General features: G+C 49.5%; 1 protein-coding gene across 1 annotated transcript; it reads right to left on the bottom strand.

The window, feature by feature from the left end:
* Positions 1-244: 244 nt before the first annotated feature.
* LOC109763251 (acyl-[acyl-carrier-protein] desaturase 4, chloroplastic) lies at positions 245-1,933 on the bottom strand. The gene is made up of 2 exons (XM_020322099.4): positions 1,783-1,933; positions 245-1,668 (listed from the first exon to the last, which is right to left on the bottom strand). Exons 1-2 carry the CDS (start codon positions 1,842-1,844, stop codon positions 510-512), a joined length of 1,221 nt encoding a protein of 406 aa, XP_020177688.1. The 5' UTR covers positions 1,845-1,933; the 3' UTR covers positions 245-509.
* Between the last annotated feature and the right edge of the window lie 10,981 nt (positions 1,934-12,914).

Raw genomic sequence — 12,914 nt, 5'->3', positions numbered from 1 at the left:
CACTCTTCTCTCAGAACAAATATCATCTCCAACAGCAGACCAGCACAATATTGAATGGCAAAACACCAACATAACATAATTAAAACCCAAGGCAGCAAAGATAAACCAAAATGAAACAACCGTCTGCAATAATCTGTTGAAGAAAAGAGTAGTTAATCCCACATGCGAAGAATGGCGCGGAAGCGCGCGTTAGCTTATAGTGTTGTACTATCCCAAAAGACTAGTGCTGCACTGCAGCTTGAGCAAACCAACACAAACACACATAAATTGATTGCAGCTAATTATTTAGCTGAGTTTGCTGCACATACACACAAAAGAGAAATGCATACACTCGCTCACACATAAACTACCATCATTTCACACAAAATCATATAGAGTACGTTTACTGTATAAACTTGGCTCTACCATCCTCATCCTGATGCCGCTGCTTGTGATTCATATAGAGTAGTAGATTTTCTAGGGGTGGAATTTATTAGATACTTTTGGGGTGGAATTTGGTAGATGGACGGCTAGATCAGGCTCCTGATGCAGACTGGCCTGTCGAAGACCCAGCTGAACCTTGCGAACTCGGGCTCTTTTGCGGCTTTGATCACGCGGTCGTGGGCCAGCTCCTCCACCCGCCGGATCTTGCGCGGCAGCCCGCACACGTACTCCTGCGCGCGCCGCCCCTCCCCGGACAGCTGCCCCCCGCCGAGGTCCGCCACCTTCCACCTACGCACGAAGTGCTCCACCATGTCGCCGTAGTCTCTTGCCGTGTACACCCCGGTGCGCTGCGCGACCGCCGAGAAGTGCTCGAACAAGTCGGCGTCGCGGCCGTCGGTCATGAGCTGGCCGGGCATGGTGATCTTGTCCCGCAGCACGGCGGCCAGCGCCTGCACCATTCCGTCCGGGTCGAGCTCGAAGACCTTGGCGGCCACCTTGGTGTAGGCCGTCTCGTGGCGCTTCTCGTCGGCGGCGACAACGCCGCAGATCTTAGCGAGGCAGCGGTCGCCGTGGCGCGCAGCTTGCTTGGCGGTGTGGGCGTGAGAGATGAAGGTCGCGCGCTCCTGGAAGGAACCATAGATTGCATTGTGGTAGGGGCTGGACGGCCTGAGCATCTGCATGCCATTGCGGAGGAGGTGGTGGACGGTCCGCTCGACCTGGCGCATGTCGACGCGGCCGGAGAGGTAGAGGTAGCGGTTGAGGAGGTCGCCGTGGCGGTTCTCCTCGGCCGTCCAACCGCGGATCCAGCGCGCCCAGGGCAGGTCGCTGCAGCCTGTGTCGTCGCGGTAGCCCGCAACCCGGTTGCCCATGCACATGTACGTCGGCAGCGCCTCCTCCGTTACCATGTTGCCCACCAGGCACACCAGCACATCGTCCGGAACGCCGGAGGCTTGGGCCTGCAGCTCCTCCGTCGTCATCATCATCGACGGCTGCTGCTCGGCGGAGAGGCCAGCTGCAGAGAGGGAAAAGCAGGGGAGCAGGTCGCTGGGCTGCCACGCGTCGTCCACCGGGGTGAGCAGCGGCAGCAGCTGTTCCTCCACCCAGCCGCTCAGGCCCAGACTCCGCACCACCTCCGCCTCCGCCTGCTCTTGCGCCGGCATCCCCGTCACCGTGTCCTCGAAATTAGCTGTCGCGGTGACCTTGCAGGCCCATCTCCCAGCTCTCGCCGCAGCCCGGCTCCTACACCTGCACGTACAAACGATTCCACTTCATCCGCTCGCCGAATCAAATCGCACGCCTAGTTGGATGGTCGTCACATCGCGTGCATATTTGCGTGGGGAAGGGAGCCTTCGTACGTACCAGGTTGGATGCGCCTGTGCCGGCATGGCGAGACCTTGCGGGAAACACTTGAGCATGCTCATCTTCTCAGTGCTGCAAAGGCAAAAGCTTCCCAGACGATGCAGTATTGCAGGCACCTACCTATGTTTGCTTCCTATATATGCAGGCACCTACCTATGTTGGTTGGGGATGAAATGGAAACGGGAGCAGCATGCACGTGCCGACAGGGTACGTAACTTGACTAAGAGGCCTCAAAACTTGCTGTCGAGCACTAGACACATGACCAGTGAGGAAATCTAAATTTAGATTAAACTTGTAGATGTGCGCTTTAACGTGAATTTTAAAGCTTCGGTTTGAACACCAAAACTTGAACAATTTTCAGGTGAAGATATGAACTTCCAAATAAATAAACCGTGTGTTCTTTGGTAGCCAACAAGGGGACAATAACCGGTGTTGTGCCATCAAGTGGAACTCCTTGGGCAGTCGAACCCTTCAATTGGTCATGCTTTTCTTGTTTCTCGAGATTTGTTAGGCATCCGACAGGATCTCTTGATACTATGCCTAGTCGTGGATTGTTCTTCTTTTTTACCTTGTTTGATCACTCACTAATAGGGATCAGGATGATCCAGGCATGCAAGCATTTGGGGTACCATTTTCATCCACTCCTTCATCCGTTGATATTTGTTGTCGATGCTCAACTATTCATTTCGAAATGGTGTTGACATCATGGTGGAGGTGGCATTGTGAGAATAAAAGTCCTTCAGATTCCATTCATCTCCATGTGATGAAGTTGCGTGGAGCTCATAGTGGTTACCACGGTTTCGGGTCTCAAGCTTGGGCGGGCAATTGTTTTGGTGGTCCTTCTACTATTCTACTTTGGCCCTTCTTGGTGCAGGAAGCTTCGTGCTTCCTTTGCCTCTTATTGTGGCTTTGTCTTTGATTTTAGTGTGCTAACACATCAAAGATGCATCTTCATTCTATGGACTTTGACCCACGGCAAGATGCTATTAAGATATGCTCTCTAAGGGCGCGCGTTTGGTGACGTCCAACGCAAACACCTGACCAGTTGTTGTGGGAGCCCAAGTGGTTGAGTGCAGTGAATCATTTCCTCGCCGTCTAGAGTGGCAAAGGTTGACGTGATGATATGTTTCTCTGAAGAATCAATAAAGAAGAAAACTTACTGTGCTGATTGTCGAGAATGTCTTTCATTATGAATCAATCACTTGTAATTGTTACTTGTCAGAGTCTATAAGGTGAACGGTTGTTGGAAAAATATATCTTCTTTTCAAGTCGTGCTTGCTAGAAACATTTTTATGTTTATCCAAAATAAAATGAAGTCATTTTAGGCTTTTAGCAACATAGATACTCTAGGTAGCGCAGTGTACATTCCTGATGTTCAACTAAGACATTCAACTTTCCAAAGTTTATGCTTTGTGTTACATATATGTGAAAAAAAGAGCATGGTTAAACCATAAACCCTTAATTCGATTTTATTTTAGTATAAAAAACCTAGTTAGTTGTTACCCAAGTTTAAATATAATTTTAGGGCAACCTCAAGTTTGAAACTCCAAATAGTTTTCTTTCTTGTCTTCATGACCTGGCACAAAGTGGTTAAAAATTTATGTTGTTAATTCATCCCACATGGTCGCATGTGTTGTTAACCTGCCCCACATGTTGCATGAGACTTGTGATGCGATAAAATACTTCCTTAGAGAGCATGCTAGGTAAGAGATAAATGTGGGTATCCATGATCTTTTGAAATATACATCTCCCAGAGTTTTTTGTAGATTCAGATCGCGCGAGTAGATTATCATCGTAGAGGAAGTCTTTCAGCAAGAGAAGGCTACAACCTCTCATGAGCATGTATCATATGCAAGAGAAGAATTCTAAAAAGATGGGTAGCACACAAGCCTAACATAATTGAATAGTAAACAATCGCACTCATGACAAGGGGACTGGCTATATGTAGGTAGCATTTTGGGTAAGTCAGTTTTCTGGGCCATTAGATTAAGATTCAACAGTCGTTCTTCTTTCTTCTTCCTCCACATTTCTTCCTTGTCCAATTGTTCATCCTCCCACGAAATCGACTTACCCGAATTGCAAATTCAGTCAACTTACGCTATAGTGCATGACAAGATTGCCTTCTACTCTCTCCAATTCCAGAATACTTGAAGTTTAAGATTTGTCGTAAATCAAACATCTTTAAGTTTGATGAAGTCTATTAAAAATTATACTAATGTCTATAACACCATGTTCATCAGATTCATCATAAAATGCATGTTCATAAAATTTAATTTTTGTTGTTGTAGATGTTAATATTTTTCTATATACATGGTCAAATTTGAAGAACCGTTAATTTTTATTTGGGTGTCTTCTTAAAGGAGTGCTTTTTAAAATAAAGATAATCTAGCAAAACAATGGCATGGAGCTTGTTTTGCGCATTTTGTAATCAGGAGGAGACTATTCAATACAATTCCTCTGATTGCAAGTTTGCGCATCTAAATTGGCTAGTGATTTGGTTAGCTTTTGATTTACACCCCACGTCATTCTATATCTCATATGTTTGGAAATTGGCTCTATGGGATCACCTAGATATTGCAAGCCTAATTTTTTGTTGGCGTCATAGCTCGATGTTGGCCCATTTGGCTTTGCTCTAATGATGTCGCTTTTGATAGAAAGTAAGTTATCAAACTCTTTTGCAAGCTACTTTCTTATTGATTATTTAGCTGCAGTTATGGTTAACGTTGCAACATCTAGACCAACAGGAGGATTTAAATGCCAGCAGTGGCAAGCTGGAGCAAGTTATTAGGGGATTCATGTCTCAACATAGGTGATGGTTTAGCAATAGACTTTGCAATACTGGAGTTCTTAGTATGTTGATGGTGTGTTGTCTTTTTAATAATCTGAAGACTCGTTAAACTTTGTAAGTATGCACCCACGGTGCAAGGCAGAAAGATGATCTCCCATTTTCTAAAAGTCAATGGTGTGCAATAAATTTTGTATATTGCAATGCGGGTAGGCCAACGAATTGCTAGGCTCGTTAAGCTTGTGCTCATTAAAACTCGAGTCATTAGGGTTTGGTAAGCTTAACGAGCAGAAATCTTGCTCCCTAAGCTCGTGATCATTAATACTCGAATCATTAGGGTTTGGTAAGCTTAACGAGCAGAAATCTTGCTCGGCTCGGTTCGTTTGAAGCTTATTAGAGTCAGGAGCGCTTTTTAATAGGCATTGCCCTCTTGGTTTGGCTATGAGGTGTTGTGGTCTGTGGACGAGATTATGACTATGATTTTTACGAAAGTAGAAGGTGGCCACGGAAGGAGGTGTGATATATAGTTGCTAGTTTCTATGGAGTGGATTGGGTGGAGGCGCCACGAAATGCTAGCACTTGAAATAAAAATACGTGTTACTTTGTACTAACAAACTTAACAAGCTCATTCGTTAAACTCGTTAAGTTTAACTAGTTATGATCAGTGATTGGTTGTGTCCATTGAAAAGTGAGCACATAGGCTCTATGTATAATAAAGTGATGAAACACAACAATACTAATGATGAAATCCAACTCTCACGTAAGAAAAAGATTGCACTATGGCTAACCGTGACAAAACGATGCTGGGTCAGTTGCGTGGCCAGGATACATCCACGCCCCAGGCCAACATCATGCTACATGAAACAGTGCTGAATAGTAGCTACTGTAGCTACAATGAACGAAGAAGTTCGATGCCACGCCCAGGCCATGGCCAGTATTGCCCGGGGCCTGGCCTGGCTACGCCCCGAACCCAACGGATCCGGCATTCAACACTCAACTCCACGTCCCGGTCCTTCAATAAATTGTCGGCACGTCTACACAAATAATCAGTGGATGTACGTCTTTTATTTACTGCACCGGAGCGAAGTCGACGGTGGCACGTGGGTATGGTAAGTGTTGCACATGCATCAACGGCATCCATAATTGGTTGCTAGTCCTTCTGCCGCTCTACTATTAGCCTCCGAGCTACCAGCATCGTGTCGTCGATATGCATGTTCTCGAGTGAATGTGGTATACGTACCTACTAGTAGCGTGTACTAGCTGACCAGTGAACATTGAATATGCCCTTCAATTCCTCTTCAATACGGCTGACCAAATCACCCCTATACGTTTGGACCCAACAGTTTGAACGATTTTAGGCTCCGGCGAGTCGGTACGTACGGGTCGTCCGTGGAAGACTCCACGGCGCCAGCGATGGGTTTTGAAAATAGCGAGCCGTTGGGTGCGGCGTCCGGCGACGCGGGTGGCGCCCTGCCCCTCTCGGTAGATCTCGGCGCGGCGGGTGCTTGGGTTCAGGTCCGGCGGGGCCCTTGCGGCTCTCCGGCGAGCCCGGCCCCGGTGGGGCCTCTGGGTCGGTGCGGGAGGCGCGAGGAAGCCGTTTCTGGGCTCTGACGGAGGACGACTCCGACGAGGAGGATGGGACCCCCTCGCCGCGGCTTGGTGCTCCTCCGGCAGGCACGACGCTGGGTGATTTCGATCTGCTGGTGGGAGCGGGTGGCGCTGGGCAGGGAGGCTGGCGTAGACGCTTCGCGCCGGGCGGTGGTGGGTCAAGGGCGACTGCGGCGCGACGCTGGCGACCGCCGCCGACTTCGGCTCCGGGTCTGCGGGGGGCTAGCTCTCCGGCTCCTGCTCCCGTGCTGGTGGTCGGCCTTAGCGCGGTTGTGACAGCTCCGGAGGAGTGGCCTGCGCTCCCCTCCCTGTCTTCTCCGGTGAGGGCGGCGGCGGCGGACGCGCTAGGGTTGGCGCTGCCGCGCGCCGAATCCCCGCAACCTCGTCTGTTGGGCCTGGCGGTGCCTGCTGGGCCTGGGCCGGCCTCCGTTGGCCCGGTGGCCCCGGGGCCCATGCTCGGTGTGGCGTCCGCTGCGGCTGGGGGGCCACGGCTGTCTGCGTTGGGCCTGGCCCTTCTCAGGCCCGTATCCACCGGCCTGTCTCGCAAGGGGCCCGGGAGCCCGTGGGGCCGCGCTATATATGGCTGCGCAGGGGTGTGCGTGACCCCTCGCTAGGGTTTTCGGCTCTCCTAAGTGAGGTGCGGCGCTTCGGTCTCTCTGCCAGATCTCTCACTCCCTTTCCTCCTCCTCCCCCTCTCACCCTCTCCTTCGCCGAGGTGACGGCCATGGGCGACAGGCGGGCGGACAAGCGGCCTATGGAGGCCCTGGTCCTTGAGGCGGAGCGGCGGCATGAGAAGGCGTTGCGTGACAAGGCCAAGCACGAGTAGCGGGCCAGGACAGCGGCTCGGGACGACGGCGGCGGTTTTGAGCAAGGTCAAGGTGGTGGCTACGGGCAAGGCTATGGTGGTGGCGGCTACCGTCAAGGGTACGGATCTGGCTCCTACGGGCGCGAGGGGGATTGGGGTCCTCCTCCACCCTGGTGGGGTCAACAGGAGAGGAAGAAGAAGCGTAAGCAAGGGCAACGGCGGCGCGAGCTCGAGCGCAAGCCGCAGGAGCATCCCCTATGTGGTGGGGGCCATGAGGACCCGCTGGCCAAAAAACCGCGGGCGTCGGCTGTGCCTTTGGCGGTGGCTTGCTGGAGGCGCAGCGGGGATCGGCGGCGGCGCCCATCCCGGTCGAAGAAGAGATCGGCTCAGAGTGTTTCAAGTGCGGGCGGACGGGTCACTTTCAAGCCAAGTGCACTGCCCCCCCCCTCTGTGTGCTCTACAAGCAGGAGGGGCACGCCTCTGCGTACTGCCCGACAAGGGGCAAACATCTTCATCTTCAAATCATGGGCAGTGCTATCCCTGGCGAAGGCTTCTTCTGCATGGAATTTGAAGACGAGGACGAGGAGGAGGGATCTGACTTGAAGGCAGTTAACGGTGCGATTCTGTCGGTGGAGCCAGGGAGGCTCTCGCTCCGTACGCTCAAACAAGAGTTGAAGCACATGGTGGTTGGTGATTGGGACTGGCAGATCTCACAGGTTGGTGACAATGACTTCTCGGTGATCTTCCCCTCCGCGGATCTGCTTCATATGGCAAAAACTAGTGGCAAGCTCTTCCTTTCTATCAACGACATCACGGTGCTGGTCCGCGACTCCATTCATGAAGTGATTGTACCTCTCTCCATGCCTGAGGTCTGGCTCCGCCTCCATGGCATTCCAAAGAAGCACCGCCGTGTCGACCGTCTGATGGAGGGCCTCAAGATGCTGGGCAGGCCAATTGTGGTGGATGAGCTTTCCCTCATCCGGTTGGGGCCGGTGAGGATGAAGTTTGGCTGCAAAGCCCCCGATAAGATGAATGGATTTGTGCAGGTGTGGTTCAACCACGAGGGTTACGACATCAAGGTTGAGGTGGAGTGGCTGCCGAAGCACCCAGGGGACGGGTCAGCGGCGCCTGGGCCCAGTGATGCTCCCCCTCGGCCCTCAGATAAGAGCGGTGGCCCGCTCGGTTCGGGGATCGGGGGGTCGTCTGTGCAAAAGAAGGATGAGCTTGGGGGCCAGGGAGGCCAGGGTAGGCTCACTGGTGGTCAAGTCAATGATGTGGAGATGGCGTGCCGCGACGAGGACCTAGATGACAGCATGTCGGATACGTCGATCGACACGGAGAATTGGGATCAGCTGGGCATCAATGTGAATGACCTCAGTGTGGACAAAGACGCTCTGGAGCCTAGGGCGCTCGCGGTGTTGGACACGGCCGGGAGCAGTCCCCCCACAGCCCGTGCTCTGGAGGATACGTTCAACCAGCTTGGCTCGAATTTGAAGGCGGTCGATGTCCCTGCGGTTGTTGCAGCCGCCCCGGTCTCTCCTAGTCTGCAGGGCTCTAACACAGGAGTTGTGCTCAACGAACCATCTCTCCGCACTCGCCTGTCGAGCCGCCGCAATTCGGGTGGCTCTGGGCGCGCCCCCAAGAAGACGGCCGGTCGGAAGCCGACGGCCATCCCTGCAGTTCTGTCACTCCTGTCGCCAGCTGCTCCGGTGTGCATGGATCTGCAGGCTGCGCTGGGCTCTGCGGGTGCGGAAGCCAAGGCCAAGCGCTCCAAAGCCTCCCCGGTTTCTCTGCGCGCTCCAAGTGCCAGAGCCAAGGCGGCGCTGGGGGACCTGTCCTCCCTGCAGAGTGCGCAGCTCCGCCTCGCTGACAAGAATCTTGAGACTTCAGGTAATCCCCCCCTCCTATAAGATTCTGAATGCTTTTTCTGATCCGCAATTAGCTACGATCCTAGACGATAGTGGTTTCGAGTTAGGTTCGGAGGGTGGTGCGCTTATTTCACTTATCCGTGCGCGCGAGGATGCCCAAGCGGCTCTGGCTGAAGCTGCGGCCGCGGCTAAGGCCAGGGAGGCCAATGTCGCGTCTTTGCCTGCCTCGGGCACAGTAGGGACTGTGCCTGGCGCTCGTGCGCTTGTCCTGTCGGATGGTGGCGCTGAAAGCAGGGAGGTGGAAGCAACCCCCTCCACTAGCCGTGCCCCGGCCAAAAACCGTGTGGCAAAACCGGTGACCTCCAGAGGGGTGCGCCTCCGTAATCATATTATTTGATGTGTTATTTGTTCTGGAATATTCGGGGTTGCGGCCACTCGGGCAGGCGTACCCAGCTTAGAGAGTATATTGCCCGTGAAAAAATCGATGTCGTTGCGCTCCAAGAGACGATCAAATCTGACTTCTGATGACCCACAAGTATAGGGGATCTATCGTAGTCCTTTCGATAAGTAAGAGTGTCGAACCCAACGAGGAGCAGAAGGAAATGATAAGCGGTTTTCAGCAAGGTATTCTCTGCAAGCACTGAAATTATAGGTAACAGATAGTTTTGTGATAGGATAATTTGTAACGAGCAACAAGTAAAAAGTAAATAAAGTGCAGCAAGGTGGCCCAATCCTTTTTGTAGCAAAGGACAAGCCTGGACAAACTCTTATATAGAGAAAAGCGCTCCCGAGGACACATGGGAATTATCGTAAAGCTAGTTTTCATCACGTTCATATGATTCGCGTTCGGTACTTTGATAATTTGATATGTGGGTGGACCGGTGCTTGGGTCCCAATGCCTTCCTCTACTTATTACTTCCCAATGCCTTCCTCTAGGCCCAAATAATGGTGAAGTGTCATGTAGTTGACGTTCACATAACACCACTAGAGGAGAGACAACATACATCTCATCAAAATATCGAACGAATACCAAATTCACATGACTACTAATAGCAAGACTTCTCCCATGTCCTCAGGAACAAACGTAACTACTCACAAAGCATATTCATGTTCATAATCAGAGGAGTATTAATATGCATATAGGATCTGAACATATGATCTTCCACCAAATAAACCAACTAGCATCAACTACAAGGAGTAATCAACACTACTAGCAACCTACAGGTACCAATCCCAGACTTAGAGACAAGAATTGGATACAAGAGATGAACTAGGGTTTGAGAGGAGATGGTGCTGGTGAAGATGTTGATGGAGATTGCCCTCTCCCGATGAGAGGAGCGTTGGTGATGACGATGGCGATGATTTCCCCCTCCCAGAGGGAAGTGTCCCCAGCAGAACAGCTCTGCCGGAGCCCTAGATTGGTTCCGCCAAGGTTTCGCCTCGTGCCGGCGGAGTCTTGTCCCGAAAGCTTGCTTATGATTTTTCTTCGGACAAAAGACTTCATATAGCAGAAGATGGGCACCGGAGGGCCAACAGGGGGCCCACGAGGCAGGGGGGCGTGCCCCCCACCCTTGTGGCCAGGGTGTGGGCCCCCTCTGGTATTTCTTCCGCTCAGTATTTCTTATTATTTCCAAAAATAACTTTCGTGGAGTTTCAGGACTTTTGGAGTTGTGCAGAATAGGTCTCTAATATTTGCTCCTTTTCCAGCCCAGAATTCCAGCTGCCGGCATTCTCACTCCTTATGTAAACCTTGTAAAATAAGAGAGAATAGGCATAAGTATTGTGACATAATGTGTAATAACAGCCCATAATGCAATAAATATTGATATAAAAGCATGATGCAAAATGGACGTATCAACTCCCCCAAGCTTAGACCTCGCTTGCCCTCAAGCGGAAGCCGATAACGATAAATATGTCCACATGTTTAGAGGTAGAGGTGTCGATAAAATAAAATACGGACATGAGGGCATCATGATTATTCTCATAACAGCAACATATATGGATATTGTCATATGATCTCTTATGCTCAAGTAATAATCAATTCACAATGCAAAGTATGAGTCAGAAACTTTATTGAGAACCAACAAACTATAATCTCACTCATTGAAGCAATTGCAATATATCATAACATCAGAAAGAGTCTATGTCAGAGCTTTTTAGCAAGTCCACATACTCAACTATCATTTAGTCTTTCACAATTGCTAACACTCACGCAATACTTGTGGTTACGGAGTTTTAATCGGACACAGAGAAAGATAGGGGCTTATAGTTTCGCCTCCCAACCTCTTACCTCAAGGGTAATGTCAACAATAATAGTTCATGCTAACTTACATCCAATTAGATATATGTATCAGGATCTTTCCAACACATCGTGCTTGCCAAAGGATAAAATATAAAAAGGAAAGGTGAAGATCACCATGACTTGCATAAGGTAGAAGATAATAAAAGATAGGCCCTTCTCAGAGGGAAGCAGAGGTTGCCATGCGCTTTTATGGTTGGATGCACAAAATCTTAATGCGAAAGAACGTCACTTTATATTGCCACTTGTGATATAGACCTTTATTATGCAGTCCGTCGCTTTTATTTCTTCCACATCACAAGATCGTATAAAGCTTATTTCCTCCACACCAATCAATCATACATATTCAGAGGGCAATTTTTATTGCTTGCACCGATGACAACTTACTTGAAGGATCTTACTCAATCCATAGGTAGGTATGGTGGACTCTCATGGCAAAATTGGTTTAAGGGTTTTTGGAAGCACAAGTAGTATCTCTACTTGGTGAAAAGAATTTGGCTAGCATGAGGGGGAAAGGCAAGCTCAACATGTTGGATGATCCATGACAATATACTTTATCTCAGATATAAGAAAACATAACCCATTACGTTGTCTTCCTTGTCCAACATCAACTCTTTAGCATGTCATATTTTAATGAGTGCTCCCAATCATAAAAGATGTCCAAGATAGTATATTTATATGTGAAACCTCTCTTTCTTTATTACTTCCTATTAATTGCAACGATGACCAAAGCTATGTTTGTCAACTCTCAACAAGTTTTAATCATCATACTCTTTCTATGTGAAGTCATTACTCTCCATAAAATCAATATGATCTCTTTGTTTCTTTTTATTCTTTTCTCTTTCTTTTACTCACTCAAAATCATAGCAAGATAATCAAGCCCTTGACTCAACACGAATTTTTATTATATATATAGCTCACGGACTCGATTACATAGAAAGATCATAAAGCAAAACTCAAAACTAGATCATACTAAAACTTTATTCTACTAGATCAAGATACTACTAAAAGGATCGAACTAAGAAAAATAGTAAAGATAGGAGATGTGGTGGTGATACGATACCGGGGCATCTCCCCCAAGCTTGGCAGTTGCCAAGGGGAGTGCCCATACCCATATGATTATATCTCCTTTGCTGGTGAAGAAAGTGGAGGTGATGATGGATAGTCGCACATCAAGCGTAAGAGGTCCTCCAACTTGCGGATAATGCCCTTGAGTGCGATGATATGCTCCTTCAACAAAATATTTTCACGTGTGAGATACTTGTTTGTATGCGAGCTAACTCAATCATCTTGAAAGCTTCGATCTCAGTTGGGGTAAGAAGATTGTCATCAAGTTGAAGGATATCTTCTGTTGCCGGAACTTGGTCCTCCGTTGCCTTCTTGATCCCTTCATCCTTGTTGATCTCCATGGGTTCTTCCTTCTTCAGCTCTATCTTCATTAGCCAAGCATCGTTGTCACCATTGTTGGAGGAGGGGGGTGACATGATGCCTGGCCATGACAACCCTGACAGAAAACAGCTCGAAACGAAAATAGAGGATATTTGCGTGATACAGGAGTCAAAACCTTCGGGAGATTATATAATGAATTTTTACCGACCAAAATATGTATCGTGCAAGAAAATGGAGTCCGGAGAGCGCACGAGGTGCCCACGAGGCAGGGGCACGCCCAGTAGGGTAGGGCGCGCCCTCCACCCTTGTGGAGGCCTCGTGTCCTTCCCAGACTGCTTCTTATTTTTCTATTTTTCTAAATATTCCAAAACAAAGAAA

The sequence above is a fragment of the Aegilops tauschii genome, chromosome 5 (genome assembly GCF_002575655.3).
Source record: "Aegilops tauschii subsp. strangulata cultivar AL8/78 chromosome 5, Aet v6.0, whole genome shotgun sequence".
NCBI lineage: Eukaryota > Viridiplantae > Streptophyta > Magnoliopsida > Poales > Poaceae > Aegilops > Aegilops tauschii.
This window is presented reverse-complemented; position numbering and strand designations above follow the sequence as displayed.

Coding starts and splice junctions, on each gene's coding strand:
- LOC109763251 (XM_020322099.4), bottom strand. CDS start 1,844: ATGAGCATGCTCAAGTGTTTCCCGCAAGGTCTCGCCATGCCGGCACAG. Junction 1,669..1,782: donor GCACAGGCGCATCCAACCTG/GTACGTACGAAG, acceptor TTGTACGTGCAG/GTGTAGGAGCCGGGCTGCGG.